The 27,552-nt window shown below is 55.4% G+C and overlaps 1 protein-coding gene across 3 annotated transcripts in view; it reads left to right on the top strand.

Annotated features, from left to right (window-relative positions):
* prkca (protein kinase C, alpha) overlaps positions 1–27,552 on the top strand; it is a 120,245-nt gene that overhangs the window by 26,524 nt on the left and 66,169 nt on the right. For 2 of the 3 annotated variants that reach the window (XM_031894176.1, NM_001079284.1), the window contains 1 exon segment: positions 26,034–26,116. The exons of the other annotated variant lie outside the window; for it this stretch is intronic. In XM_031894176.1, coding sequence (XP_031750036.1) covers positions 26,034–26,116 — 83 coding nt within the window. 3 annotated transcript variants of the gene reach the window in all.

A 27,552-nucleotide genomic window follows, 5' to 3' on the forward strand; every position in this document is an offset into this window, starting at 1 on the left:
GGGAGGCTGGGGTAGGTAGTTAGTAGGGAGGCTGGGTAGGTATTTAGTAGGGAGGCTGGGTAGGTACTTAGTAGGGAGGCTGGGTAGGTATTTAGTAGGGAGGCTGGGTAGGTACTTAGTAGGGAGGCTGGGGTAGGTACTTAGTAGGGAGGCTGGGTAGGTATTTAGTAGGGAGGCTGGGTAGGTACTTAGTAGGGAGGCTGTGTAGGTACTCAGTAGGGAGGCTGGGTAGGTACTTAGTAGGGAGGCTGGGGTAGGTACTCAGTAGGGAGGCTGGGGTAGGTACTTAGTAGGGAGGCTGGGGTAGGTACTTAGTAGGGAGGCTGGGTAGGTACTTAGTAGGGAGGCTGGGGGTACATTATCCCTTATAATACATGAGTGATATTCAGAGTTCCCTGTATTGAGTGGGGTGAGGAAGGCTGGGGTAAGTACTTAGTAGGGAGGCTGGGGTAGGTAGTTAGTAGGGAGGCTGGGTAGGTATTTAGTAGGGAGGCTGGGTAGGTACTTAGTAGGGAGGCTGGGTAGGTATTTAGTAGGGAGGCTGGGTAGGTACTTAGTAGGGAGGCTGGGGTAGGTACTTAGTAGGGAGGCTGGGTAGGTATTTAGTAGGGAGGCTGGGTAGGTACTTAGTAGGGAGGCTGGGGTAGGTACTCAGTAGGGAGGCTGGGTAGGTACTCAGTAGGGAGGCTGGGGTAGGTACTTAGTAGGGAGGCTGGGGTAGGTACTCAGTAGGGAGGCTGGGGTAGGTACTTAGTAGGGAGGCTGGGGTAGGTACTTAGTAGGGAGGCTGGGGTAGGTACTTAGTAGGGAGGCTGGGTAGGTACTTAATAGGGAGGCTGGGTAGGTACTTAGTAGGGAGGCTGGGTAGGTACTTAGTAGGGAGGCTGGGTAGGTATTTAGTAGGGAGGCTGTGTAGGTACTCAGTAGGGAGGCTGGGTAGGTACTTAGTAGGGAGGCTGGGGTAGGTACTCAGTAGGGAGGCTGGGGTAGGTACTTAGTAGGGAGGCTGGGGTAGGTACTTAGTAGGGAGGCTGGGTAGGTACTTAGTAGGGAGGCTGGGTAGGTACTTAGTAGGGAGGCTGGGTAGGTACTTAGTAGGGAGGCTGGGTAGGTCTGCCCCGTGCAGTTACCCCCACACTAATGAGCTGCTCACTTCTCCGTTTAACTGTAGAAATAAGTGCATTGTAACCTCTGCCCCCACTAACCTGCCCCCACTTACCTGCCCCCACTTACCTGCCCCCACTAACCTGCCCCCACTAACCTGCCCCCACTTACCTGCCACCACTAACCTGCCCCCACTAACCTGCCCCCACTAACCTGCCCCCACTAACCTGCCCCCACCCGGCATTCCCATATAAACTTGGCTGGGGGGGTAATGTCTCAGCGAGATGGAAAGAAAGTGTAATTTCTGTGGCCAGCGCTGATGGGAAGTCTTTATGCCTTGCATGCCTGCAGTGTAGTTGCCCTTTAAAACACTGTCTGTCCCTTTCCCTTCCCTGCACTGCTGGTTCTGACTCCTGATACAACTCCCCAATACCCATTCATCCCTCATTCTCACTGGGTTTATAGTTATGTGTAACTGTCACTGTGTCTGTCCCTTTCCCTTCCCTGCACTGCTGGTTCTGACTCCTGATACAACTCCCCAATATCCATTCATTCCTCATTCTCACTGGGTTTATAGTTATGTGTAACTGTCACTGTGTCTGTCCCTTTCCCTTCCCTGCACTGCTGGTTCTGACTCCTGATACAACTCCCCAATATCCATTCATCCCTCATTCTCACTGGGTTTATAGTTATGTGTAACTGTCACTGTCCCTTTCCCTTCCCTGCACTGCTGGTTCTGACTCCTGATACAACTCCCCAATACCCATTCATTCCTCATTCTCACTGGGTTTATAGTTATGTGTAACTGTCACTGTGTCTGTCCCTTTCCCTTCCCTGCACTGCTGGTTCTGACTCCTGATACAACTCCCCAATACCCATTCATTCCTCATTCTCACTGGGTTTATAGTTATGTGTAACTGTCACTGTGTCTGTCCCTTTCCCTCCCCTGCACTGCTGGTTCTGACTCCTGATACAACTCCCCAATACCCATTCATTCCTCATTCTCACTGGGTTTATAGTTATGTGTAACTGTCACTGTGTCTGTCCCTTTCCCTTCCCTGCACTGCTGGTTCTGACTCCTGATACAACTCCCCAATATCCATTCATCCCTCATTCTCACTGGGTTTATAGTTATGTGTAACTGTCCCTGTGTCTGTCCCTTTCCCTTCCCTGCACTGCTGGTTCTGACTCCTGATACAACTCCCCAATACCCATTCATCCCTCATTCTCACTGGTTCTGGGTATAAATTACAGAGAGTTGTAAGGAACCGGTTGGTCCTACTCGGGGGATATGGGCCAGCGGATTTGGCCCCATGGCCGACAGAGAGGGGGTGCCCCCGGTGACACAGGTTGGGGGCGCAGAGTCACATGGTGCAAATGTTTGCAGGTTACTAAAAATAATTTATTGTCGTATTTGTCTTTCTGCATTTCCTCAAGTTGGCGAAATGAATGCTGTTACCTTGGCAACTGGTGTTTATGTTTCATACATGTGGCCCCCTGGGTGCAGAGGGCAAGGGACTTCCAAGCACATTAGGCCTTTCCGTGAGAGGGGCCCTATCAGTTGTGACATGTTGGGCCCCTGAGGCAGGACGGGGTAGAGCCAGGGGCCACGGGGCCCCCAGTGTGCACATTCCCTGTTCCTCAGACCCTTGGTATTAGCTCTTGTGCCCACGTGGAACAGACGGCAGGGCGGACGCGCCGGTGCCCAATCAGATCGCAGCGCCAGGAGACAGGGGGGAGGGCTCAGGCTCAGTAAATATCAGACTGGGTGATCCATCAGGATATTGATTGGCTAGTCAGACATGCTGCCCTGCGACTAATGAGCGCATTTAGCCAATGGGGCGTCTCACAGGCCATTAGGGGAAGGAGGAATTTTACTGAACAGAATTATCAGCCAATTAATTTATAGGCATAATACTCCCCAAGCCTGCAATAGTGACCCCCCATACGGACTGGGGTCCCCCCCAACATGGCAGCATAGACTTCCCCTTCCTGCTTCAGCACTGCTTTCCTGCTGTACCCCATATATCTGTTCCCCTTGTGCCTGTACCCCATATATCTGTACCCCTTGTGTCTGTACCCCATATATCTGTTCCCCTTGTGCCTGTACCCCATATATCTGTACCCCTTGTGTCTGTACCCCATATATCTGTACCTCTTGTGCCTGTACCCCATATATCTGTACCTCTTGTGCCTGTACCCCATATATCTGTACCCCTTGTGTCTGTACCCCATATATCTGTGCCCCTTGTGTCTGTACCCCATATATCTGTACCCCTTGTGTCTGTACCCCATATATCTGTACCTCTTGTGTCTGTACCCCATATATCTGTACCCCATGTATCTGTACCCCATATATCTGTACCCCTTGTGTCTGTACCCCATATATCTGTACCTCTTGTGCCTGTACCCCATATATCTGTACCCCTTGTGTCTGTACCCCATATATCTGTGCCCCTTGTGTCTGTACCCCATATATCTGTACCCCTTGTGTCTGTACCCCATATATCTGTACCTCTTGTGTCTGTACCCCATATATCTGTACCCCATGTATCTGTACCCCATATATCTGTACCCCTTGTGTCTGTACCCCATATATCTGTACCCCTTGTGTCTGTACCCCATATATCTGTACCCCTTGTGTCTGTACCCCATATATCTGTACCTCTTGTGTCTGTACCCCTTGTATCTGTACCCCTTGTGTCTGTGCCCCTTGTGTCTGTACCCCATATATCTGTACCTCTTGTGTCTGTACCCCATATATCTGTACCTCTTGTGTCTGTACCCCATATATCTGTACCCCTTGTGTCTGTACCCCATATATCTGTACCCCTTGTATCTGTACCCCTTGTGTCTGTGCCCCTTGTGTCTGTACCCCATATATCTGTACCCCTTGTGTCTGTACCCCATATATCTGTACCCCTTGTGTCTGTACCCCATATATCTGTACCCCTTGTGTCTGTACCCCATATATCTGTGCCGCTTGTGTCTGTACCCCATATATCTGTACCCCTTGTGTCTGTACCCCATATATCTGTACCCCTTGTGTCTGTACCCCATATATCTGTACCCCTTGTATCTGTACCCCTTGTGTCTGTGCCCCTTGTGTCTCTACCCCATATATCTGTACCCCTTGTGTCTGTGCCCCTTGTGTCTGTGCCCCTTGTGTCTGTGCCCCTTGTGTCTCTACCCCATATATCTGTACCCCTTGTGTCTGTGCCCCTTGTGTCTGTGCCCCTTGTGTCTCTACCCCATATATCTGTACCCCTTGTGTCTGTGCCCCTTGTATCTGTGCCCCTTGTGTCTGTACCCCATATATCTGTACCCCTTGTGTCTGTACCCCATATATCTGTACCCCTTGTGTCTGTGCCCCTTGTGTCTCTACCCCATATATCTGTACCCCTTGTGTCTGTACCCCATATATCTGTACCCCTTGTGTCTGTACCCCTTGTGTCTGTACCCCATATATCTGTACCCCTTGTGTCTGTACCCCATATATCTGTACCCCTTGTGTCTGTACCCCTTGTGTCTGTGCCCCTTGTGTCTGTACCCCTTGTGTCTGTGCCCCTTGTGTCTGTGCCCCTTGTGTCTGTACCCCTTGTGTCTGTACCCCATATATCTGTACCCCTTGTGTCTGTACCCCATATATCTGTACCCCTTGTGTCTGTGCCCCTTGTGTCTGTACCCCTTGTGTCTGTGCCCCTTGTGTCTGTACCCCATGTATCTGTACCCCTTGTATCTGTACCCCTTGTGTCTGTACCCCTTGTGTCTGTACCCCTTGTGTCTGTACCCCATATATCTGTACCCCTTGTGTCTGTACCCCATATATCTGTACCCCTCGTGTCTGTGCCCCTTGTGTCTGTACCCCTTGTGTCTGTGCCCCTTGTGTCTGTACCCCATGTATCTGTACCCCTTGTATCTGTACCCCTTGTGTCTGTACCCCATATATCTGTACCCCTTGTGTCTGTACCCCATATATCTGTACCCCTTGTGTCTGTACCCCATATACCTGTAGCCCTTGTGCCTGTGCCCCATATACTTGTACCCCTAGTATCCGTGCCCCATATACCTGTACCCCTAGTATCCGTGCCCCATATACCTGTACCCCTAGTATCCGTGCCCCATATACCTGTACCCCTAGTATCCGTGCCCCATGTATCTGCACCCCATATACCTGTACCCCAGTCACGGGACTGTATGTTCTAATGATATGGACTGCCTCCCAGTAAAGGCAACGCTTGGCATCCAGCAGCCCTCCAGCAGTTATTGACTCCCAGCACCCCAGGGCCAGCTGGAGAGCTACAGGTTGGCCTATGGAATGTGGGGGTGCAATAAAGGGGCAGATAGATGCTGCCTTATCTCCGGCGCTGTTAGGATATTGCCCTTGCCCAGTTACTCGACTCCCAGCTGCTGTTTACTCAGGGTTGTACGGCAAACACCGCCATTGTTCCCCGGGCCATATAGATAATGGTTAAGGGCCAGGCCCGATTTGTCAATATTTGTCATACAATAGATTATTGGAGCGGCCCATCCTTGCCCAACGGGGCGGTTTGCAGATCCCCAGAGGCATTTATGATTTCAGCGGGAAGCAATTTATGTGCCTTGTTTTTCATTAACGGAGCAGTTTTCCTGATTGGCTAATTGCATGCTACTCCTCTTCCTGCACTCTTTGTAATGCTTCTCAGTGATTGGCTATAGCTCTAGTGACCTAATGGCTCCACAGACCTGCTGCGCCCCCTACAGACCTGCTGCGCCCCCTACAGACCCTAGTGACCTGCTGCGCCCCCTACAGACCCTAGTGACCTGCTGCGCCCCCTACAGACCCTAGTGACCTGCTGCGCCCCCTACAGACCCTAGTGACCTGCTGCGCCCCCTACAGACCTGCTGCGCCCCCTACAGACCTGCTGCGCCCCCTACAGACCCTAGTGACCTGCTGCGCCCCCTACAGACCCTAGTGACCTGCTGCGCCCCCTACAGACCCTAGTGACCTGCTGCGCCCCCTACAGACCCTAGTGACCTGCTGCGCCCCCTACAGACCCTAGTGACCTGCTGCACCCCCTACAGACCTGCTGCGCCCCCTACAGACCCTAGTGACCTGCTGCGCCCCCTACAGACCCTAGTGACCTTTGCGCCCCCTACAGACCCTAGTGACCTTTTGCGCCCCCTACAGACCCTAGTGACCTTTTGCGCCCCCTACAGACCCTAGTGACCTTTTGCGCCCCCTACAGACCCTAGTGACCTGCTGCGCCCCCTACAGACCCTAGTGACCTGCTGCGCCCCCTACAGACCCTAGTGACCTGCTGCGCCCCCTACAGACCCTAGTGACCTGCTGCGCCCCCTACAGACCCTAGTGACCTGCTGCGCCCCCTATAGACCCTAGTGACCTGCTGCGCCCTCTACAGACCTAAGTGACCTGCTGCGCCCCCTACAGACCCTAGTGACCTGCTGCGCCCCCTACAGACCCTAGTGACCTGCTGCGCCCCCTACAGACCCTAGTGACCTGCTGCGCCCCCTACAGACCCTAGTGACCTGCTGCGCCCCCTACAGACCCTAGTGACCTGCTGCGCCGCCTACAGACCCTAGTGACCTGCTGCGCCCCCTACAGACCCTAGTGACCTGCTGCGCCCCCTACGGACCCTAGTGACCTGCTGTGCCCCCTACAGACCCTAGTGACCTGCTGCACCCCCTACAGACCCTAGTGACCTGCTGCACCCCCTACAGACCTGCTGCGCCCCCTATAGACCTGCTGCGCCCCCTACAGACTTGCCTTACCCCCCTACAGACTTACCTTACCCCCCTACAGACCTGCCTTACCCCCCTATAGACGTGCCTTACCCCCCTACAGACCTGCATTACCCCCCCTATAGACCTGCCTTACCCCCCTACAGACTTACCTTACCCCCCTACAGACCTGCCTTACCCCCCTATAGACCTGCCTTACCCCCCTACAGACCTGCATTACCCCCCCTATAGACCTGCCTTACTCCCCTTATAGACCTGCCTTACCCCCCCCATAGACCTGCCTTACCCCCCACTACAGACCTGCTGTGCCCCCTACAGACCTGCCTTACCCCCTTACAGACCTGCCTTACCCCCCTACAGACCTACCTTATCCCCCTACAGACCTACCTTACCCCCCTACAGACCTGCCGTACCCCACTGAGCAGTGTTTGTCTGTCGGTTACCGCATCCCCTGGGAGGCCGTTCCACATACCCACTGCTTATTTCTAGCCCTGTGGGATTATTAGTGCGCTGAGCGATCAATAAGCACATTAGCAAATAGTCAGAAATGCACGCTGCCCCCCCATCTCTGTTTGGATGCTAATGCATCATGCGCCGGGTGCTGCGGTCGCATTTAATTACACTAATGTTCCCGGACAGAACCAAGATGCCAATAATTGCTCTGAATGGTTCCTGAAATGAAATTTGTCTGCCATTAATAATTCAGCTCCTCTTCCTTCCCTCTACCTGCCTCTAACTGCCCCATTGGCCGGCCGGGCAGCAGCAGCCCCCGTGTCTCTCACACATCACTGTAACACGTATGTGCGCTGGGAGGTAAATCATCTGCCCCAGTGGTAAAACTACTGTGAAAAATTAGCCCTTTCTGTTATAGCAGCACCTCATTGCCGGGGGCCACTCTGAGTTGAGGGGAGTATCTGACAGTTCAGGCAGGTACTAGAGAGGCCAGGGTAGTACTTTAGTCTTTAGGGGAGTACCAGGGGAGTACTGTAGCGTTTAGGGGAGTACCAGGGGAGTACTATAGAGTTTAGGGGAGTACCAGGGGGGACTATAGTGTTAAGGGGAGTACTAGAGAGTATGGGGGGTGCTATAGAGTTTAGGGGAGTACCAGGGGGGACTATAGTGTTAAGGGGAGTACTAGAGAGTATGGGGGTACTATAGAGTTTAGGGGAGTACCAGGGGGGACTATAGTGTTAAGGGGAGTACTAGAGAGTATGGGGGGTGCTATAGAGTTTAGGGGAGTACCAGGGGGGACTATAGTGTTAAGGGGAGTACTAGAGAGTATGGGGGGTGCTATAGAGTTTAGGGGAGTACCAGGGGGGACTATAGTGTTAAGGGGAGTACTAGAGAGTATGGGGGTGCTATAGAGTTTAGGGGAGTACCAGGGGGGACTATAGTGTTAAGGGGAGTACTAGAGAGTATGGGGGGTGCTATAGAGTTTAGGGGAGTACCAGGGGGGACTATAGTGTTAAGGGGAGTACTAGAGAGTATGGGGGGTGCTATAGAGTTTAGGGGAGTACCAGGGGGGACTATAGTGTTAAGGGGAGTACTATAGAGTATGGGGGTACTATAGAGTTTAGGGGAGTACCAGGGGGGACTATAGTGTTAAGGGGAGTACTAGAGAGTATGGGGGGTGCTATAGAGTTTAGGGGAGTACCAGGGGGGACTATAGTGTTAAGGGGAGTACTAGAGAGTATGGGGGTACTATAGAGTTTAGGGGAGTACCAGGGGGGACTATAGTGTTAAGGGGAGTACTAGAGAGTATGGGGGGTGCTATAGAGTTTAGGGGAGTACCAGGGGGGACTATAGTGTTAAGGGGAGTACTAGAGAGTATGGGGGTACTATAGAGTTTAGGGGAGTACCAGGGGGGACTATAGTGTTAAGGGGAGTACTAGAGAGTATGGGGGTACTAAAGAGTTTAGGGGAGTACCAGGGGGGACTATAGTGTTAAGGGGAGTACTAGAGAGTATGGGGGTACTATAGAGTTTAGGGGAGTACCAGGGGGGACTATAGTGTTAAGGGGAGTACTAGAGAGTATGGGGGGTGCTATAGAGTTTAGGGGAGTACCAGGGGGGACTATAGTGTTAAGGGGAGTACTAGAGAGTATGGGGGGTGCTATAGAGTTTAGGGGAGTACCAGGGGGGACTATAGTGTTAAGGGGAGTACTAGAGAGTATGGGGGGTGCTATAGAGTTTAGGGGAGTACCAGGGGGGACTATAGTGTTAAGGGGAGTACTAGAGAGTATGGGGGGTGCTATAGAGTTTAGGGGAGTACCAGGGGGGACTATAGTGTTAAGGGGAGTACTATAGAGTATGGGGGTACTATAGAGTTTAGGGGAGTACCAGGGGGGACTATAGTGTTAAGGGGAGTACTAGAGAGTATGGGGGGTGCTATAGAGTTTAGGGGAGTACCAGGGGGGACTATAGTGTTAAGGGGAGTACTAGAGAGTATGGGGGTACTATAGAGTTTAGGGGAGTACCAGGGGGGACTATAGTGTTAAGGGGAGTACTAGAGAGTATGGGGGGTGCTATAGAGTTTAGGGGAGTACCAGGGGGGACTATAGTGTTAAGGGGAGTACTAGAGAGTATGGGGGTACTATAGAGTTTAGGGGAGTACCAGGGGGGACTATAGTGTTAAGGGGAGTACTAGAGAGTATGGGGGTACTAAAGAGTTTAGGGGAGTACCAGGGGGGACTATAGTGTTAAGGGGAGTACTAGAGAGTATGGGGGGTGCTATAGAGTTTAGGGGAGTACCAGGGGGGACTATAGTGTTAAGGGGAGTACTAGAGAGTATGGGGGTACTATAGAGTTTAGGGGAGTACCAGGGGGGACTATAGTGTTAAGGGGAGTACTAGAGAGTATGGGGGTACTATAGAGTTTAGGGGAGTACCAGGGGGGACTATAGTGTTAAGGGGAATACTAGAGCGTATGGGGGTACTAAAGAGTTTAGGGGAGTACCAGGGGGGACTATAGTGTTAAGGGGAATACTAGAGCGTATGGGGGGTGTTAAAGAGTTTAGGAGAATACTAGAGCGTATGGGGGGTGTTAAAGAGTTTAGGAGAATACTAGAGCGTATGGGGGGTGCTATAGAGTTTAGGGGAGTACTAGAGCGTACGGGGGGTACTAGAGGAGTTCCCATTCCCGCTGGCCACAGAAAGAGCAAGTGGCCAATAGGCTGGAGTGGCCGCTCAGTAATGGACTGAGAATTAATGTGAGCACCTAATTTACTATTGATTGTAGGATCAGCCCCCCCCCCCCCCCACTTCCTTTGTGTTCTGGGAAATTGGGCAATATGTTTCATGTAATGACCTCGGGGGAATTGTAACTGCTAAATGATTGACTTTCCATGGGGGGGCAGTTAGGGAAGTAATTTCCTTTTTGGTGTCTGGAGAGAGAGGAAATAGCGGACTCCCTTCAACTCCCCACAGACATTCCTGGGAGTGGGGCTGTACATTAGCAGGGGGTGGGAGAGGGTTATGGGTGCTGCCCCCCCAGGTGATTCCTTAGGTTATTTGCTGGTACAACAGTAGCATTGATTTCCCCTCAGCGCGCGCCGTGTTAACTTGGGAGGGATAAGAACCTCTGTACCAAGCTCAGTGCCATTACACTGAGTCTTTACTCAGCCTGATAGGAGGAAGGGGAGTCTTTACTCAGCCTGATAGGAGGAAGGGGAGTCTTTACTCAGCCTCATAGGAGGAAGGGGAGTCTTTACTCAGCCTCATAGGAGGAAGGGGAGTCTTTACTCAGCCTCATAGGAGGAAGGGGAGTCTTTACTCAGCCTGATAGGAGGAAGGGGAGTCTTTACTCAGCCTCATAGGAGGAAGGGGAGTCTTTACTCAGCCTGATAGGAGGAAGGGGAGTCTTTACTCAGCCTCATAGGAGGAAGGGGAGTCTTTACTCAGCCTGATAGGAGGAAGGGGAGTCTTTACTCAGCCTGATAGGAGGAAGGGGAGTCTTTACTCAGCCTCATAGGAGGAAGGCGAGTCTTTACTCAGCCTGATAGGAGGAAGGCGAGTCTTTACTCAGCCTGATAGGAGGAAGGGGAGTCTTTACTCAGCCTCATAGGAGGAAGGGGAGTCTTTACTCAGCCTGATAGGAGGAAGGGGAGTCTTTACTCAGCCTCATAGGAGGAAGGCGAGTCTTTACTCAGCCTGATAGGAGGAAGGCGAGTCTTTACTCAGCCTGATAGGAGGAAGGCGAGTCTTTACTCAGCCTGATAGGAGGAAGGCGAGTCTTTACTCAGCCTGATAGGAGGGGGAGTCTTTACTCAGCCTGATAGGAGGAAGGCGAGTCTTTACTCAGCCTGATAGGAGGAAGGCGAGTCTTTACTCAGCCTCATAGGAGGAAGGGGAGTCTTTACTAAGCCTGATAGGAGGAAGGGGAGTCTTTACTAAGCCTGAGCTACTATGTTACTAAGGGCAGTTGTGGCTGGTAACGTTGCCCCTCCCCTGTAGGTACCAGAACCCAGCGCCACGGGCCAGTAACTGACCAGCACTCAGCCCTTTTCCCTGGGGCCCACGTAATGGAAGTGGGAGAGATGCATTAAATGGGTTAAAGTGAAGCACTTAAATCTCACTTTATGGCCCATTTCGGCCCATTTCCCATGCACTATTTATGGGCCGCGGTTCTGCCCGTGACTCGTTTGGGTTAGTGCATAATGTGACGGGACCGGCGTGTGTGGGCTGTGCCGCGGGCATCTGCCCTTCCTTACTGTGGGGGCACCGCAGGGTAACCCGACTGATAAAGGGAAAGTAAACCTCACATATAAACAGGAAACATGTGCTTGTGTGTAATCTATACAGTGGCCCCCGGGGATGTGGCCCTTGGGGAGGCTTCTCATTGTGTGTAGCCTCAAACTGACCCTCATTCAATTTGTATCTGCTCTCATTAACACTATCAGTCCTGGATAATGTGTAATTGTACCATCAGTCATGGTGTTGCCCCCCCATCCCATTGTTCCACTACTTGACACCCCCATATCTCTGCCTGGCAGGTACTGAGTGGCATTAACTGCCGATCCAACGAGTCTTTCTTATTGTATTTGTTAGTGTAACTGTACCTGCAGTAACCCAGGGGCTGTTTGTGTGCTAAGTGCCCCCTCCAGGGTAACTGAGCCCATGGGAAAGAGAGCAGCCCAGGAGCAGGAAGTACAGAGAATCAGAGCTCTGTACCTGGGTAAGTACTGGGGGGAGATTGGATTCACTTACCCGGGGGGGGGGGGTTCCTGTCTGACCATGGGAAAGAGAGCAGCCCAGGAGCAGGAAGTACAGAGAATCAGAGCTCTGTACCTGGGTAAGTACTGGGGGGAGATTGGATTCACTTACCCAGGGGGGGGTTCCTGCCTGACCATGGGAAAGAGAGCAGCCCAGGAGCAGGAAGTACAGAGAATCAGAGCTCTGTACCTGGGTAAGTACTGGGGGGAGATTGGATTCCCTTACCCAGGGGGAGGTTCCTGCCTGACCATGGGAAAGAGAGCAGCCCAGGAGCAGGAAGTACAGAGAATCAGAGCTCTGTACCTGGGTAAGTACTGGGGGGAGATTGGATTCACTTACCCAGGGGGGGGGTTCCTGTCTGACCATGGGAAAGAGAGCAGCCCAGGAGCAGGAAGTACAGAGAATCAGAGCTCTGTACCTGGGTAAGTACTGGGGGGAGATTGGATTCACTTACCCAGGGGGGGGTTCCTGCCTGACCATGGGAAAGAGAGCAGCCCAGGAGCAGGAAGTACAGAGAATCAGAGCTCTGTACCTGGGTAAGTACTGGGGGGAGATTGGATTCACTTACCCAGGGGGAGGTTCCTGCCTGACCATGGGAAAGAGAGCAGGCAAGGAGCAGGAAGTACAGAGAATCAGAGCTCTGTACCTGGGTAAGTACTGGGGGGAGATTGGATTCACTTACCCAGGGGGAGGTTCCTGCCTGACCATGGGAAAGAGAGCAGCCCAGGAGCAGGAAGTACAGAGAATCAGAGCTCTGTACCTGGGTAAGTACTGGGGGGAGATTGGATTCACTTACCCAGGGGGAGGTTCCTGCCTGACCATGGGAAAGAGAACAGCCCAGATTAATTTACCAAGGGGGAGGTTCCTAGTGGGACTAATGGCAGGGTTCTGACAAAAGGCACACACCTCACATTAATGTGGGGGTTCCAGGGAAGGATTCTGGGGAGACCCCTGTGACTGCTGCACTCATTTATTATCATTCTGGAAAGGGGGAACTGGTTTAGTGAACGATGGGGGGCAAATGGAGGGGAGGGCGATCCTCCTGCCGAAGTCTGTCAGTCAGCACCGCCATCAGGTTTATAAAAATAGGCGCCTATGTTGTTCCAACAAGCAGCTGTGCGGGGGCCCCTCTATGTGCAGTACATACAATGAGTATTTATTCCTACCCAGCAGGCAGCGCTGCTCTCCTTCCCATGATTAGGGGCCATTGTTACACGATGTGATGCGTCGGCACAATCCCACCCCACCGCCGGGCCCAAATAATCTGCATCTGTTCCTTGGGGGGGCTCTGTTTCTGTTGCGCTCATACGTTCCCATTCATGGGGAGGAATCTGTGGGCGAGGGGAGGAGCGGCGCCGAGGCTGCTAAATTTGGACCTTATTGTGATATGAAAGGAACATCTTGAGCGACAGGAATTGATTGATACCCGCTTATTAAATGGGGCGGGGGCGGAGCCTGCAGGAAAACTTTCCCATTGATCGGCTTTGGGCATGGAGGGGGGGGGGGAGCTGACTGGCACAGTATTATTACATTAGGGCATGGGGGGTGCACCCTGTTATTGTGCTACTTGGGGGGGGTACTGAGCTTGTAGTTCAGCAAGACCTGGAGCAGAAGGGATTGGCTTGCAGATTCAGTTGTGTCTTCTCTTCCATTGTTCTGTTACTTACCCCCCCTGTATCATGGCTTCCCCCATGGGTGCCCTCTCCTGCCCCTGTGCCATCTGTAGCATGGGTACAGGTGTGGCCCGGCTGCTGGGGCTTAATGGAACCTTGTTTAGGGGGTGTGGCCTGGCATGGTGGGCGTGGCTTTGTGGATATGGGGAAGAATGAGAGGATCAGGAATGACCCATTTTATTTCCTTGAAGCCCCCATAAACCAGGTGCGGAAAAGACTGTCAGTGCATTTCCCCGGGGGGGGGGGGTATATTGTGTAACAGTAAGTGCCAGTGTGCCAGGGAGAGCGGGCACTCGGTGTGAGTCTCGTGCTGAACACAGGGGTGTAGGGATTTGGGGATTGTGCTGCTACGTGGGCCGGGCACTGTGACTCACGCTACTGGCACGTTTGTACCCGCCGCAGAGCTGCCTGACAGAAGGGCAGGAAGGAACAGGAGGCTTTACCCATGCCATCTGCCTAACGTCCGTGCCCAGGGCTTAACCATCTCCCTGCTGGGGCAGAATGCACACTCATGGCTTTGCTTTTAGCACAGGGGCATCCACAGCCGGACCCTGGCATTAGCTGGGCGGAGACAGTAGGGCAAGATGGAGACCGTAGGGCAAGATGGAGACAGTAGGGCAAGATGGAGACCGTAGGGCAAGATGGAGACAGTAGGGCAAGATGGAGACCGTAGGGCAAGATGGAGACCGTAGGGCAAGATGGAGACAGTAGGGTAAGATGGAGACAGTAGGGTAAGATGGAGACCGTAGGGCAAGATGGAGACAGTAGGGCAAGATGGAGACCGTAGGGCAAGATGGAGACCGTAGGGCAAGATGGAGACCGTAGGGCAAGATGGAGACAGTAGGGTAAGATGGGGACAGTAGGGCAAGATGGAGACAGTAGGGTAAGATGGAGACAGTAGGGTAAGATGGGGACAGTAGGGCAAGATGGAGACAGTAGGGCAAGATGGAGACCGTAGGGCAAGATGGAGACAGTAGGGTAAGATGGGGACAGTAGGGCAAGATGGAGAGAGTAGGGTAAGATGGGGACAGTAGGGTAAGATGGGGACAGTAGGGTAAGATGGGGACAGTAGGACAAGATGGAGACCGTAGGGCGAGACGGAGACCGTAGGGCGAGACGGAGACCGTAGGGCGAGACGGAGACTGTAGGTGTAAGGGTTAATCTCTTTCACAGAGCTTGTAACAGTAGGGCGAGACGGAGACAGTAGGGCAAGATGGAGACAGTAGGGCAAGATGGAGACAGTAGGGTAAGAGGGAGACCGTAGGGCGAGACGGAGACCATAGGGCGAGACGGGGACAGTAGGGCAAGATGGAGACAGTAGGGCAAGATGGAGACAGTGGGGCAAGATGGGGACAGTGGGGCAAGATGGGGACAGTAGGGCAAGATGGAGACAGTAGGGCAAGATGGAGACAGTAGGGCAAGATGGAGACAGTAGGTCAAGATGGGGACAGTAGAGCAAGATGGGGACAGTAGGGCAAGATGGAGACAGTAGAGCAAGATGGGGACAGTAGGGCAAGATGGAGACAGTGGGGCAAGATGGAGACAGTAGAGCAAGATGGAGACAGTAGGGCAAGATGGGGACAGTAGGGCAAGATGGAGACAGTAGAGCAAGATGGAGACAGTAGGGCAAGATGGAGACAGTAGAGCAAGATGGAGACAGTAGAGCAAGATGGGGACAGTAGGGCAAGATGGAGACAGTGGGGCAAGATGGAGACAGTAGAGCAAGATGGGGACAGTAGGGCAAGATGGAGACAGTGGGGCAAGATGGAGACAGTAGAGCAAGATGGAGACAGTAGGGCAAGATGGAGACAGTAGGGCAAGATGGAGACAGTGGGGCAAGATGGGGACAGTGGGGCAAGATGGAGACAGTGGGGCAAGATGGGGACAGTGGGGCAAGATGGAGACAGTGGGGCAAGATGGGGACAGTGAGGCAAGATGGAGACAGTAGGGCAAGATGGGGACAGTGGGGCAAGATGGAGACAGTGGGGCAAGATGGAGACAGTGGGGCAAGATGGAGATGGCAGGGGGAGAGGGAGGCAGTAACATTTATATGACTGATGTACAACATGAGCTCCTTCATTACAAGTCCCAAAACCCAACATCATCTAAAAGCTGCAGAGTAAAGAGTTAAGTTTGAAAATAATAAATGAAGACCAACTGCAAACGAATTTAGGACCCACTGGCTGCATGTTAGTGACAGCTGGCACTAAGATAAGGGTTCCCTTAGGTGGGCAGCAGCAATAAACAAAGCGCTGTTACCCAGAGGGCCGTTTGATCATTTTTTTCGGCAATGCCAATATCTGAGCAGTCGCTTAATTAGCCCTCAAGGAAGCGGAATAATTAAGGCTGGATGATTGGGTGTCGTAAGTGATCATGTGATGGGGCTGATGTAGCAGTGGTGTCTGGCACACACACTGGCACAAATGGTTTGTGCCCTGCGGGCAGGAGAAGCCTGAGAGCCTATTGCCCTGACTCTCAACTCCTTACCATAAAGCAGTGCTGTGCTGCTGTGTTCTTGCCAGAAAGGAAGTAGTGTACGTGGTGCCTGGGGCTAGTCACGGCGATGGGGCATTGGCCTGCCAAGGGTGCCAGTACAACTAGCGGCTGGGTGGGCACACATATACCTTCCGGCGGATGATCATATAGTGCAGGAATGTGCCAGCTGCAGCGGAACTACACCTCTCACTACTGGCCGGGGTGCTGGGAGTTGTTCCAAACAGCTGTGTGCCAGATATGTGTGCCAGACGCACAAACAGCCCCCCCCAGCCCAATAAATAGTGACTGTCTGTGGCACCTTACAGCCCCCCTGGCATTCCCAGTACCCAGAGGCACAAACAGCCCCCCCCCCAGCCCAATAAATAGTGACTGTCTGTGGCACCTTACAGCCCCCCTGGCATTCCCAGTACCCAGAGGCACAAACAGCCCCCCCCCCAGCCCAATAAATAGTGACTGTCTGTGGCACCTTACAGCCCCCCTGGCATTCCCAGTACCCAGAGGCACAAACAGCCCCCCCAGCCCAATAAATAGTGACTGTCTGTGGCAACCTTACAGCCCCCCTGGCATTCCCAGTACCCAGAGGCACAAACAGCCCCCCCAGCCCAATAAATAGTGACTGTCTGTGGCACCTTACAGCCCCCCTGGCATTCCCAGTACCCAGAGGCACAAACAGCACCCCCAGCCCAATAAATAGTGACTGTCTGTGGGCACCTTACAGCCCCCCTGGCATTCCAGTACCCAGAGGCACAAATAGCCCCCCCCCCCCAGCCCAATAAATAGTGACTGTCTGTGGCACCTTACAGCCCCCCGGCATTCCCAGTACCCAGAGGCACAAACAGCCCCCCCAGCCCAATAAATAGTGACTGTCTGTGGCACCTTACAGCCCCCCTGGCATTCCCAGTACCCAGAGGCACAAACAGCCCCCCCCCCAGCCCAATAAATAGTGACTGTCTGTGGCACCTTACAGCCCCCCCGGCATTCCCAGTACCCAGAGGCACAAACAGCCCCCCAGCCCAATAAATAGTGACTGTCTGTGGCACCTTACAGCCCCCCCTGGCATTCCAGTACCCCAGAGGCACAAACAGCCCCCCCCAGCCAATAAATAGTGACTGTCTGTGGCACCTTACAGCCCCCCCCCCCCGGCATTCCCAGTACCCAGAGGCACAAACAGCCCCCCCAGCCCCAATAAATAGTGACTGTCTGTGGCACCTTACAGCCCCCCTGGCATTCCCAGTACCCAGAGGCACAAACAGCCCCCCCCCCAGCCCAATAAATAGTGACTGTCTGTGGCACCTTACAGCCCCCCCTGGCATTCCCAGTACCCAGAGGCACAAACAGCCCCCCCAGCCCAATAAATAGTGACTGTCTGTGGCACCTTACAGCCCCCCTGGCATTCCCAGTACCCAGAGGCACAAACAGCCCCCCCCCCAGCCCAATAAATAGTGACTGTCTGTGGCACCTTACAGCCCCCCTGGCATTCCCAGTACCCAGAGGCACAAACAGCCCCCCCAGCCCAATAAATAGTGACTGTCTGTGGCACCTTACAGCCCCCCTGGCTTCCCAGTACCCAGAGGCACAAACAGCCCCCCAGCCCAATAAATAGTGACTGTCTGTGGCACCTTACAGCCCCCCTGGCATTCCCAGTACCCAGAGGCACAAACAGCCCCCCCCAGCCCAATAAATAGTGACTGTCTGTGGCACCTTACAGCCCCCCTGGCATTTGCCCAAATCTGCAAATTGCTAGTCCTGCTTGCCCACAAGGCTTACAGGCGCTGGGGCTTAGCATGAGGCTTCCCTGCCTGGATAAGTACTTATGTGCTGCTGGGCACTCCCTGCAGTCTCATGTGTGGGCACTTGTGCCCCCGGGCACCCCCCTATCTGTGTAATTACAGGAGCCGCATACAAACTTGGCACTTAGCGCCAGTCTCCAGCGGCCAATCGACCGGCCTTACCGCCCATTCACAGAAAGGATATGAGCCCATGTAAATAGGTTTCCTACACAGATATTTAACCCTCTCAGTGCCTTAGATCTACCCCTCAAATTTCCCCCCAGGTTTAGAAATAGACAGCTGGAGTGGGCCTGTGAGGCAGCAGAATTGTGAGAGAGTAAGGAGAGTTGTGCTGCTATTCCATCTCTAGCCAGCAGATGGCTCTGTATTGGTATCATGCTTTCTACACTCAATAGGCCAGTTCTTTGCTGTTCCATAGAAGGGATAAACAAACTTCTGCCCAGCACTGGAGGGAGAGGGGGCACAGCAGTAGAAAGGGGGGGCACAGCAGTAGAAAGGGGGGGCACAGCAGTAGATAGGGGGGACACAGCAGTAGAAGGGGGGCACAGCAGTAGAAGCGGGGGCACAGCAGTAGAAAGGGGGGGCACAGCAGTAGATGGGGGGGCACAGCAGTAGAAGGGGGGCACAGCAGTAGAAGCGGGGGCACAGCAGTAGAAGCGGGGGCACAGCAGTAGAAGCGGGGGCACAGCAGTAGAAGCGGGGGCACAGCAGTAGAAAGGGGGGCACAGCAGTAGAAAGGGGGGGCACAGTAGTGGAGGGAGAGGGGGCACCGCAGTAGAAGCGGGGGGCACAGTATAGAAGCGGGGGCACAGCATTAGAAGCGGGGGGCACAGAAGTAGAAAGGGGGGCACAGCAATGGAGGGACAGGGGGCACAGCAGTAGAAGCGGGGGGCACAGAAGTAGAAAGGGGGGCACAGCAGTGGAGGGAGACGGGGCACAGCAGTAGAAGAGGGGGCACAGCAGTAGAAGGGGGGCACGGCAGTGGAGGGAGAGGGGGCACAGAAGTAAAAAGGGGGGCACGGCAGTGGAGGGAGTGGGGGCACAGCAGTAGAAGGGGGGGCACGGCAGTGGAGGGAGAGGGGGCACAGCAGTAGAAGGGGGGCCACGGGCAGTGGAGGGAGAGGGGGCACGGCAGCTAGAAGGGGGGGCACGGCAGTGGAGGGAGAGGGGGCACGGCAGTAGAAGAGGGGGCACAGCAGTAGAAGGGGGGCACAGAAGTAGAAGGGGGGGCATGGCAGTTGAGGGAGAGGGGGCACGGCAGTAGAAGGGGGGGAACGCAGTAGAAGGGGGGCACAGAAGTAAGAAGGGGGCACCCCCCCGGCTGTGGAGGAGAGGGGGCACGGCAGTAGACAAGGGGGGCACAGCAGTAGAAGGGGGCACAGAAGTAGAAGGGGGGCACGGCAGTGGAGGGAGAGGGGGCACAGCAGTAGAGGGGGGGCACGGCAGTGGGAGGGAGAGGGGGCACGGCAGTAGAAGGGGGGGCACGGCAGTGAGGGAGAGGGGGCACGGCAGTAGAAGGGGGGGCACGGCAGTGGAGGGAGAGGGGGCACAGCAGTAGAAGGGGGGCACGGCAGTGGAGGGAGAGGGGGCACGGCAGTAGAAGGGGGGTCAATGGCAGTGGAGGGAGAGGGGGACGGCAGTAGAAGAGGGGGCACGGCAGTAGAAGGGGGGGCACAGAAGTAGAAGGGGGAAGGGGGGGGGCACGGCAGGGGAGGGAGAGGGGGCACGGCAGTGGAGGGAGAGGGGGACGGCAGTAGAAGAGGGGGCACGGCAGTAGAAGGGGGGCACAGAAGTAGAAGGGGGGGCATGGCCAGTGGAGGGAGAGGGGCACGGCAGTAGAAGGGGGGGCACAGCAGGTAGAAGGGGGGCACAGAAGTAGAAGGGGGCACGGCTGTGGAGGGAGAGGGGGCACGGCAAGTAGAAGGGGGGGCACAGCAGTAGAAGGGGGCACGGCTGTGGAGGGAGAGGGGGCACGGCAGTAGAAGGGGGGCACAGCAGTAGAAGGGGGCACGGCAGTGGAGGGAGAGGGGGCACGGCAGTAGAAGGGGGGGCACGGCAGTGGAGGGAGAGGGGGCACGGCAGTAGAAGGGGGGGCACGGCAGTGGAGGGAGAGGGGCACGGCAGTAGAAGGGGGGGCACGGCAGTGGAGGGAGAGGGGGCACAGCAGTAGAAGGGGGGGCACGGCAGTGGAGGGAGAGGGGGCACGGCAGTAGAAGGGGGGGCACGGCAGTGGAGGGAGAGGGGGCACAGCAGTAGAAGGGGGGCATGGCAGTAGAAGGGGGGGCACAGAAGTAGAAGGGGGGGCACGGCAGTGGAGGGAGAGGGGGCACAGCAGTAGAAGGGGGGGCACGGCAGTGGAGGGAGAGGGGGCACGGCAGTAGAAGGGGGCACAGCAGTGGAGGGAGAGGGGGCACGGCAGTAGAAGAGGGGGCATGGCAGTAGAAGGGGGGGCACAGAAGTTAGAAGGGGGGGCACAGGCGAGTGAGGGAGAGGGGGCACAGCAGTAGAAGGGGGGGCACGGCAGTGGAGGGAGAGGGGGCACGGCAGTAGAAGGGGGGGCACGGCAGTGGAGGGAGAGGGGGCACGGCAGTAGAAGAGGGGGCACAGCAGTAGAAGGGGGGCACAGAAGTAGAAGGGGGGGCATGGCAGTGGAGGGAGAGGGGGCACGGCAGTAGAAGGGGGGCACGGCAGTAGAAGGGGGGCACAGAAGTAGAAGGGGGCACGGCTGTGGAGGGAGAGGGGGCAACGGCAGTACAAGGGGGGGCACAGCAGTAGAAGGGGGCACAGAAGTAGAAGGGGGCACGGCAGTGGAGGGAGAGGGGGCACAGCAGTAGAAGGGGGGGGCACGGCAGTGGAGGGAGAGGGGGCCACGGCAGTAGAAGGGGGGGCACGGCAGATAGAAGGGGGGCACGGCAGTGGAGGGAGAGGGGCACGGCAGTAGAAGGGGGGCACGGCAGTAGAAGGGGGGCACGGCAGTGGAGGGAGAGGGGCACAGCAGTAGAAGGGGGGCACGGCAGTGGAGGGAGAGGGGGCACGGCAGTAGAAGGGGGGGCACGGCAGTAGAAGGGGGGCACAGAAGTAGAAGGGGGGGGCATGGCAGTGGAGGCGAGAGGGGGCATGGCAGTAGAAGGGGGGCACAGAAGTAGAAGGGGGCACGGCTGTGGAGGGAGAGGGGCACGGCAGTAGAAGGGGGGGCACAGCAGTAGAAGGGGGCACAGAAGTAGAAGGGGGCACGGCAGTGGAGGGAGTGGGGGCACGGCAGTGGAGGGAGTGGGGGCACAGCAGTAGAAGGGGGGGCACGGCAGTGGAGGAGAGGGGGCACAGCAGTAGAGGGGGGGGCACGGCAGTGGAGGGAGAGGGGGCACAGCAGTAGAAGGGGGGGCACGGCAGTGAAGGGAAGGGGGCACGGCAGTAGAAGGGGAGGCACAGAAGTAGAAGGGGGGCACGGCAGTGGAGGGAGAGGGGGCACGGCAGTAGAAGGGGGGCACGGCAGTGGAGGAGAGGGGGCACGGCAGTAGAAGGGGGGCACGGCAGTGGAGGGAGAGGGGGCACAGCAGCTAGAAGGGGGGGCACGGCAGTGGAGGGAGAGGGGGCACGGCCAGTAGAAGGGGGGCACGGCAGTAGAAAGGGGGGCACGGCAGTGGAGGGAGAGGGGGCACGGCAGTAGAAGGGGGGCACGGCAGTGGAGGGAGAGGGGGCACGGCAGTAGAAGGGGGGGCACGGCAGTGGAGGGAGAGGGGGCACGGCAGTAGAAGGGGGGGCACGGCAGTGGAGGGAGAGGGGGCACAGTATAATTAGTGGCGGTGCGTCGCTATGGAGGAATGTGAGTGCCAGGGGGCAGAGGCAATGAGGGCAGTAATTAGGAGATTAGCAGGGGCTGGGTAGCAGCAGGCTGGCACCATTAGTGCTCACTGAGCCATACCCACACACAGCACTTTCCTGCCCGCGGGCACCCCCTCAGCATTGATCTTATTGAGTGCCCCTCACCCTCAGCATTGATCTTATTGAGTGCCCCTCACCCTCAGCATTGATCTTATTGAGTGCCCCTCACCCCCTCAGCATTGATCTTATTGAGTGCCCCTCACCCCCTCAGCATTGATCTTATTGAGTGCCCCTCACCCCCTCAGCATTGATCTTATGAGTGCCCTCACCCCCTCAGCATTGATCTTATTGAGTGCCCCTCACCCTCAGCATTGATCTTATTGAGTGCCCCTCACCCCCTCAGCATTGATCTTATTGAGTGCCCCTCACCCTCAGCATTGATCTTATTGAGTGCCCCTCACCCCCTCAGCATTGATCTTATTGAGTGCCCCTCACCCCCTCAGCATTGATCTTATTGAGTGCCCCTTGCCCTCAGCATTGATCTTATTGAGTGCCCCTCACCCTCAGCATTGATCTTATTGAGTGCCCCTCACCCCCTCAGCATTGATCTTATTGAGTGCCCCTCAGCATTGATCTTATTGAGTGCCCTCACCCCCTCAGCATTGATCTTATGAGTGCCCCTCACCCCCTCAGCATTGATCTTATTGAGTGCCCCTCACCCCCTCAGCATTGATCTTATTGAGTGCCCTTGCCCTCAGCATTGATCTTATTGAGTGCCCCTCACCCCCTCAGCATTGATCTTATTGAGTGCCCCTCACCCCTCAGCATTGATCTTATGAGTGCCCCTCACCCTCAGCATTGATCTTATTGAGTGCCCCTCACCCCCTCAGCATTGATCTTATTGAGTGCCCCTCACCCTCAGCATTGATCTTATTGAGTGCCCCTCACCCCCTCAGCATTGATCTTATTGAGTGCCCCTCACCCCTCAGCATTGATCTTATTGAGTGCCCCTCACCCCTCAGCATTGATCTTATTGAGTGCCCCTCACCCCCTCAGCATTGATCTTATTGAGTGCCCCTCACCCTCAGCATTGATCTTATTGAGTGCCCCTCACCCCCTCAGCATTGATCTTACTGAGTGCCCCTCACCCCCTCAGCATTGATTTTTGAGTGCCCTCACCCTCAGCATTGATCTTATTGAGTGCCCCTCACCCCTCAGCATTGATCTTATTGAGTGCCCCTCACCCTCAGCATTGATCTTATTGAGTGCCCCTCACCCCCTCAGCATTGATCTTATTGAGTGCCCCTCACCCCCTCAGCATTGATCTTATTGAGTGCCCCTTGCCCTCAGCATTGATCTTATTGAGTGCCCCTCACCCTCAGCATTGATCTTATTGAGTGCCCTCAACCCCTCAGCATTGATCTTATTGAGTGCCCCTCACCCCCTCAGCATTGATCTTATTGAGTGCCCCTCACCCTCAGCATTGATCTTATTGAGTGCCCCTCACCCCCTCAGCATTGATCTTATTGAGTGCCCCTCACCCCCTCAGCATTGATCTTATTGAGTGCCACTCACCCCCTCAGCATTGATCTTATTGAGTTTGCCCTCACCCCTCAGCATTGATCTTATTGAGTGCCCTCACCCTCAGCATTGATCTTATTGAGTGCCCCTCACCCTCTCAGCATTTGATCTTATTGAGTGCCCCTCACCCTCGTGCATTGATTATTGAGTGCCCCTCACCCCTGTAACCTCAGCATTGATCTTTTTGAGTGCCCCTCACCCTCGTGCATTGATCTTATTGAAGTGCCCCTCACCCTCAGCATTGATCTTATTGAGTGCCCCTCACCCCCTCAGCATTGATCTTATTGAGTGCCCTCACCCCCTCAGCATTGATTCTTTTGAGTGCCCCTCACCCTCGTGCATTGATCTTATTGAGTGCCCCTCACCCTCAGCATTGATCTTATTGAGTGCCCCTCACCCTCAGCATTGATCTTATTGAGTGCCCCTCACCCCCTCAGCATTGATCTTATTGAGTGCCCTCACCCCCTCAGCATTGATCTTATTGAGTGCCCCTCACCTCGTGCATTGATCTTATTGAGTTGCCCTCACCCCCTCAGCTTGATCTTATTGAGTGCCTCCTCACCCCCTCAGCATTGATCTTATTGAGTGCCCCTCACCCTCGTGCATTGATCTTATTGAGTGCCCCTCACCCCCTCAGCATTGATCTTATTGAGTGCCCCTCACCCCCTCAGCATTGATCTTATTGAGTGCCCCTCAACCCTGTGCATTGATCTTATTGAGTGCCCCTCACCCTCAGCATTCTGGGATCTTTTTGAGTGCCCCTCACCCTCGTGCATTGATCTTATTGAGTGCCCCTCACCCTCAGCATTGATCTTATTGAGTGCCCCTCACCCTCAGCATTGATCTTTGAGTGCCCCTCACCTCGTGCATTGATCTTATTGAGTGCCCCTCACCCCCTCAGCATTGATCTTATTGAGTGCCCCTCACCCCCTCAGCATTGATCTTATTGAGTGCCCCTCACCCTTCGTGCATTGATCTTATTGAGTGCCCCTCACCCCTCAGCATTGATCTTATTGAGTGCCCCTCACCCCCTCAGCATTGATCTTATTGAGTGCCCTCACCCTCAGCATTGATCTTATTGAGTGCCCCTCACCCCTCAGCATTGATCTTATTGGAGTGTCCCCCCCCTCAGCATTGATCTTATTGAGTGCCCCTCACCCTCAGCATTGATCTTATTGAGTGCCCCTCACCCTCAGATTGATCTTAATTGAGTGCCCCTCACCCTCAGCATTGATCTTATTGAGTGCCCCTCAACCCCCCTCAGCATTGATCTTATTGAGTGCCCTCACCCTCGTGCATTGATCTTATTGAGTGCCCCTCACCCCCTCAGCATTGATCTTATTGAGTGCCCCTCACCCCCTCAGCAATTGATCTTATTGAGTGCCCCTCAACCTCGTGCATTGATCTTATTGAGTGCCCCTCACCCTCAGCATTGATCTTTTTGAGTGCCGCCTCACCCTCGTGCATTGATCTTATTGAGTGCCCCTCACCTCAGCATTGATCTTATTGAGTGCCCCTCACCCCTCAGGCATTGATGCTTATTGAGTGCCCCTCACCCTCGTGCATTGATCTTATTGAGTGCCCCTCACCCTCAGCATTGATCTTATTGAAAGTGCAGACTCCAGCCTAGTGATCTCACCCCCTCAGCATTGATCTTATTGAGGCCCTCACCCTCAGCATTGATCTTATTGAGTGCCCCTCACCCTCAGCATTGATCTTATTGAGTGCCCCTCACCCTCAGCATTGATCTTATTGAGTGCCCCTCACCCTCAGCATTGATCTTTTTGAGTGCCCCTCACCCCCTCAGCATTGATCTTATTGAGTGCCCCTCACCCTCAGCATTGATCTATTGAGTGCCCCTCACCCTCAGCATTGATCTTATTGAGTGGCCCTTACCCCTCAGCATTGATCTTATTGAGTGCCCCTCACCCTCGTGCATTGATCTTATTGAGTGCCCCTCACCCTCAGCATTGATCTTATTGAGTGCCCCTCACCCCCTCAGCATTGATCTTATTGAGTGCCCCTCACCCTCAGCATTGATCTTATTGAGTGCCCCTCACCCTCAGCATTGATCTTATTGAGTGCCCCTCACCCTCGTGCACAGACATCAGTTTCCCCCGGGGCCCTTACATGGGGGGCCCATATAGCTGCTGACCTCTCCCCTCCTGACCAAGTGGCCCAACTGATATTGGGCATAACTGATAATCTGCGTCCTGAGCGCCCCCTATAGCCAGTGTGCCAGGCTGGCACTGCCCGCGCTCTCCTCACATATCGCTGTGTCATTCCCATAGGATTTGGCAGGGAGTTATACAGGGGATGATTCAGGCAGAACGTTCTGAATTTCCATTCGCTTCTGCCCGATGCCCATCTGTCACCCACTTTTTCCCTGGCACGGGCCCCGGGCACTTGCCCTGGAATCTGTGTGTAAGAGAACTGCAAGGGGGTTTGTACTACAACTCCCAGCACCCCTTGGAGGCCTATGTGGGAGTTACCTAAGGGCAGATGGTGCCAAGCTGGTACCCGCCTGGCTATATATATATATATGATGTGTCGTAGCGAGCGATGGCGATTCTGCTGCAGCCAATCGTAACCTCTCCCTCTCTCTTCCCTTCTCAGTTTGCTGCTTCGTGGTTCACAAGCGCTGCCATGAGTTCGTCACGTTCACCTGCCCCGGGGCAGATAAAGGCCCAGACACAGATGTAAGTACCACGTATGTTTGGCGCAGTGGGCGGGGCTTCCGCACAATACTGTATTTTATATGTAAAGTGAATAACTGGCAAATCAAGCCCCTCCCAGGAAGAACTGAAGTTCTACTTCCCCTTTAATGCTGCTGGGGGGGACGCCCCCGCTCCATTTAGGGTATATATTGGGTTAGCCTGTTGCTATTGCTGGTATTCTTGCCCTCAGGGGTTGCTGGGAATTGTAGTTTAAGAGCAGGGCCTCAGTCAGTGCCAGTGCAGGCAGCGGCAGCGCCAGAGAGCAATGATTCCCCCCCCCGGCCCCCCCCCCGGAGCTAATTAGGTTTCTGCTCATTGAGACAATCCCTTATTTACATATGCGCCTGACTGGCAAATTACACGGGATTTTATTCTGGGGGCGGGATTGTTATAATTAGCCGGGAAAGGCAAACGAGCTGCTAATTACAGGTGTGAGATGGGCCCTGGCATTGTGTGGGGGGGATGGCATTGTGGGGGGGCCCTGGCATTGTGTGGAGGGGCCCTGCATTTGGGGGGGGACCCTGGCATTGTGGGGGGACCCTGGCATGTGGGGGGGCCCTGGCATTGCTGGGGGGGCCCTGGCATTGTGGGGGAGGCCCTGGCATTGTGGGGGGGCCCTGGCATTGGGGGGGGAGGCCTGGCATTGTGTGGGGGGGCTGGCATTGTGGGGGGGGCCCTGGCATTGTGGGGAGGGGGGGCCCTGGCATTGTGGGGGGGGACCTGGCATTGTTGGGGAGGGGCCCTGGCTTGTGGGGCGGGCCTGGCATTGTTGGGGGGGGGCCTGGCATTGTTGGGGGGGGGTCCTGGCATTGTGGAGGGGCCCTGGCTTGTGGGGGGGCCTGGCATTGTGGGGAGGAGGGCCCTGGCATTTAGGGGGGGGGCGTCCTGGCATTGTGGGGAGGAGGGGCCTGGCATTGTGGGGAGGGGGGGCCTGTTGCATTGTGGGAGGGGGCCCTGGCATTGTGGGGGAGGGGTGTCCTGGCATTGTGGGGAGGGGGGCCCTGGCATTGTGGGGAGGGGGCCCTGGCATTGTGGGGGGGGCCCTTGGCATTGTGGGGAGGGGTGTCCTGGCATTGTGAGCGGGAGGGGGGGCCCTGGCATTGTGGGGAGGGGCCTGGTTTTGTGGGGGGGCCTGGCATTGTGGAGGGGGGGCCCTGCATTGTGGAGGGGGCCCTGGCATTTGGGGGAGGGGGGTCCTGGTATTGTGGGGAGGGGGCCCTGGCATTGTGGGGGGGGGCCTGGCATTGTGGGAGGGGGGCCTGCATTGTGGGGAGGGGGGCCCTGGCATTGTGGGGGGGGGGTTCCTGGCATTGTGGGGAGGGGGGGCCGCTGGCATTGTGGGGAGGGGGGCCCTGGCATTGTGGGGGGGGGGTCCTGGCATTGTGGGGCAGGGGGGGCCCTGGCTTTGTGGGGGGGCC

The sequence above is a fragment of the Xenopus tropicalis genome, chromosome 10, assembly GCF_000004195.4.
Source record: "Xenopus tropicalis strain Nigerian chromosome 10, UCB_Xtro_10.0, whole genome shotgun sequence".
Taxonomy (NCBI): Eukaryota; Metazoa; Chordata; class Amphibia; order Anura; family Pipidae; genus Xenopus; species Xenopus tropicalis.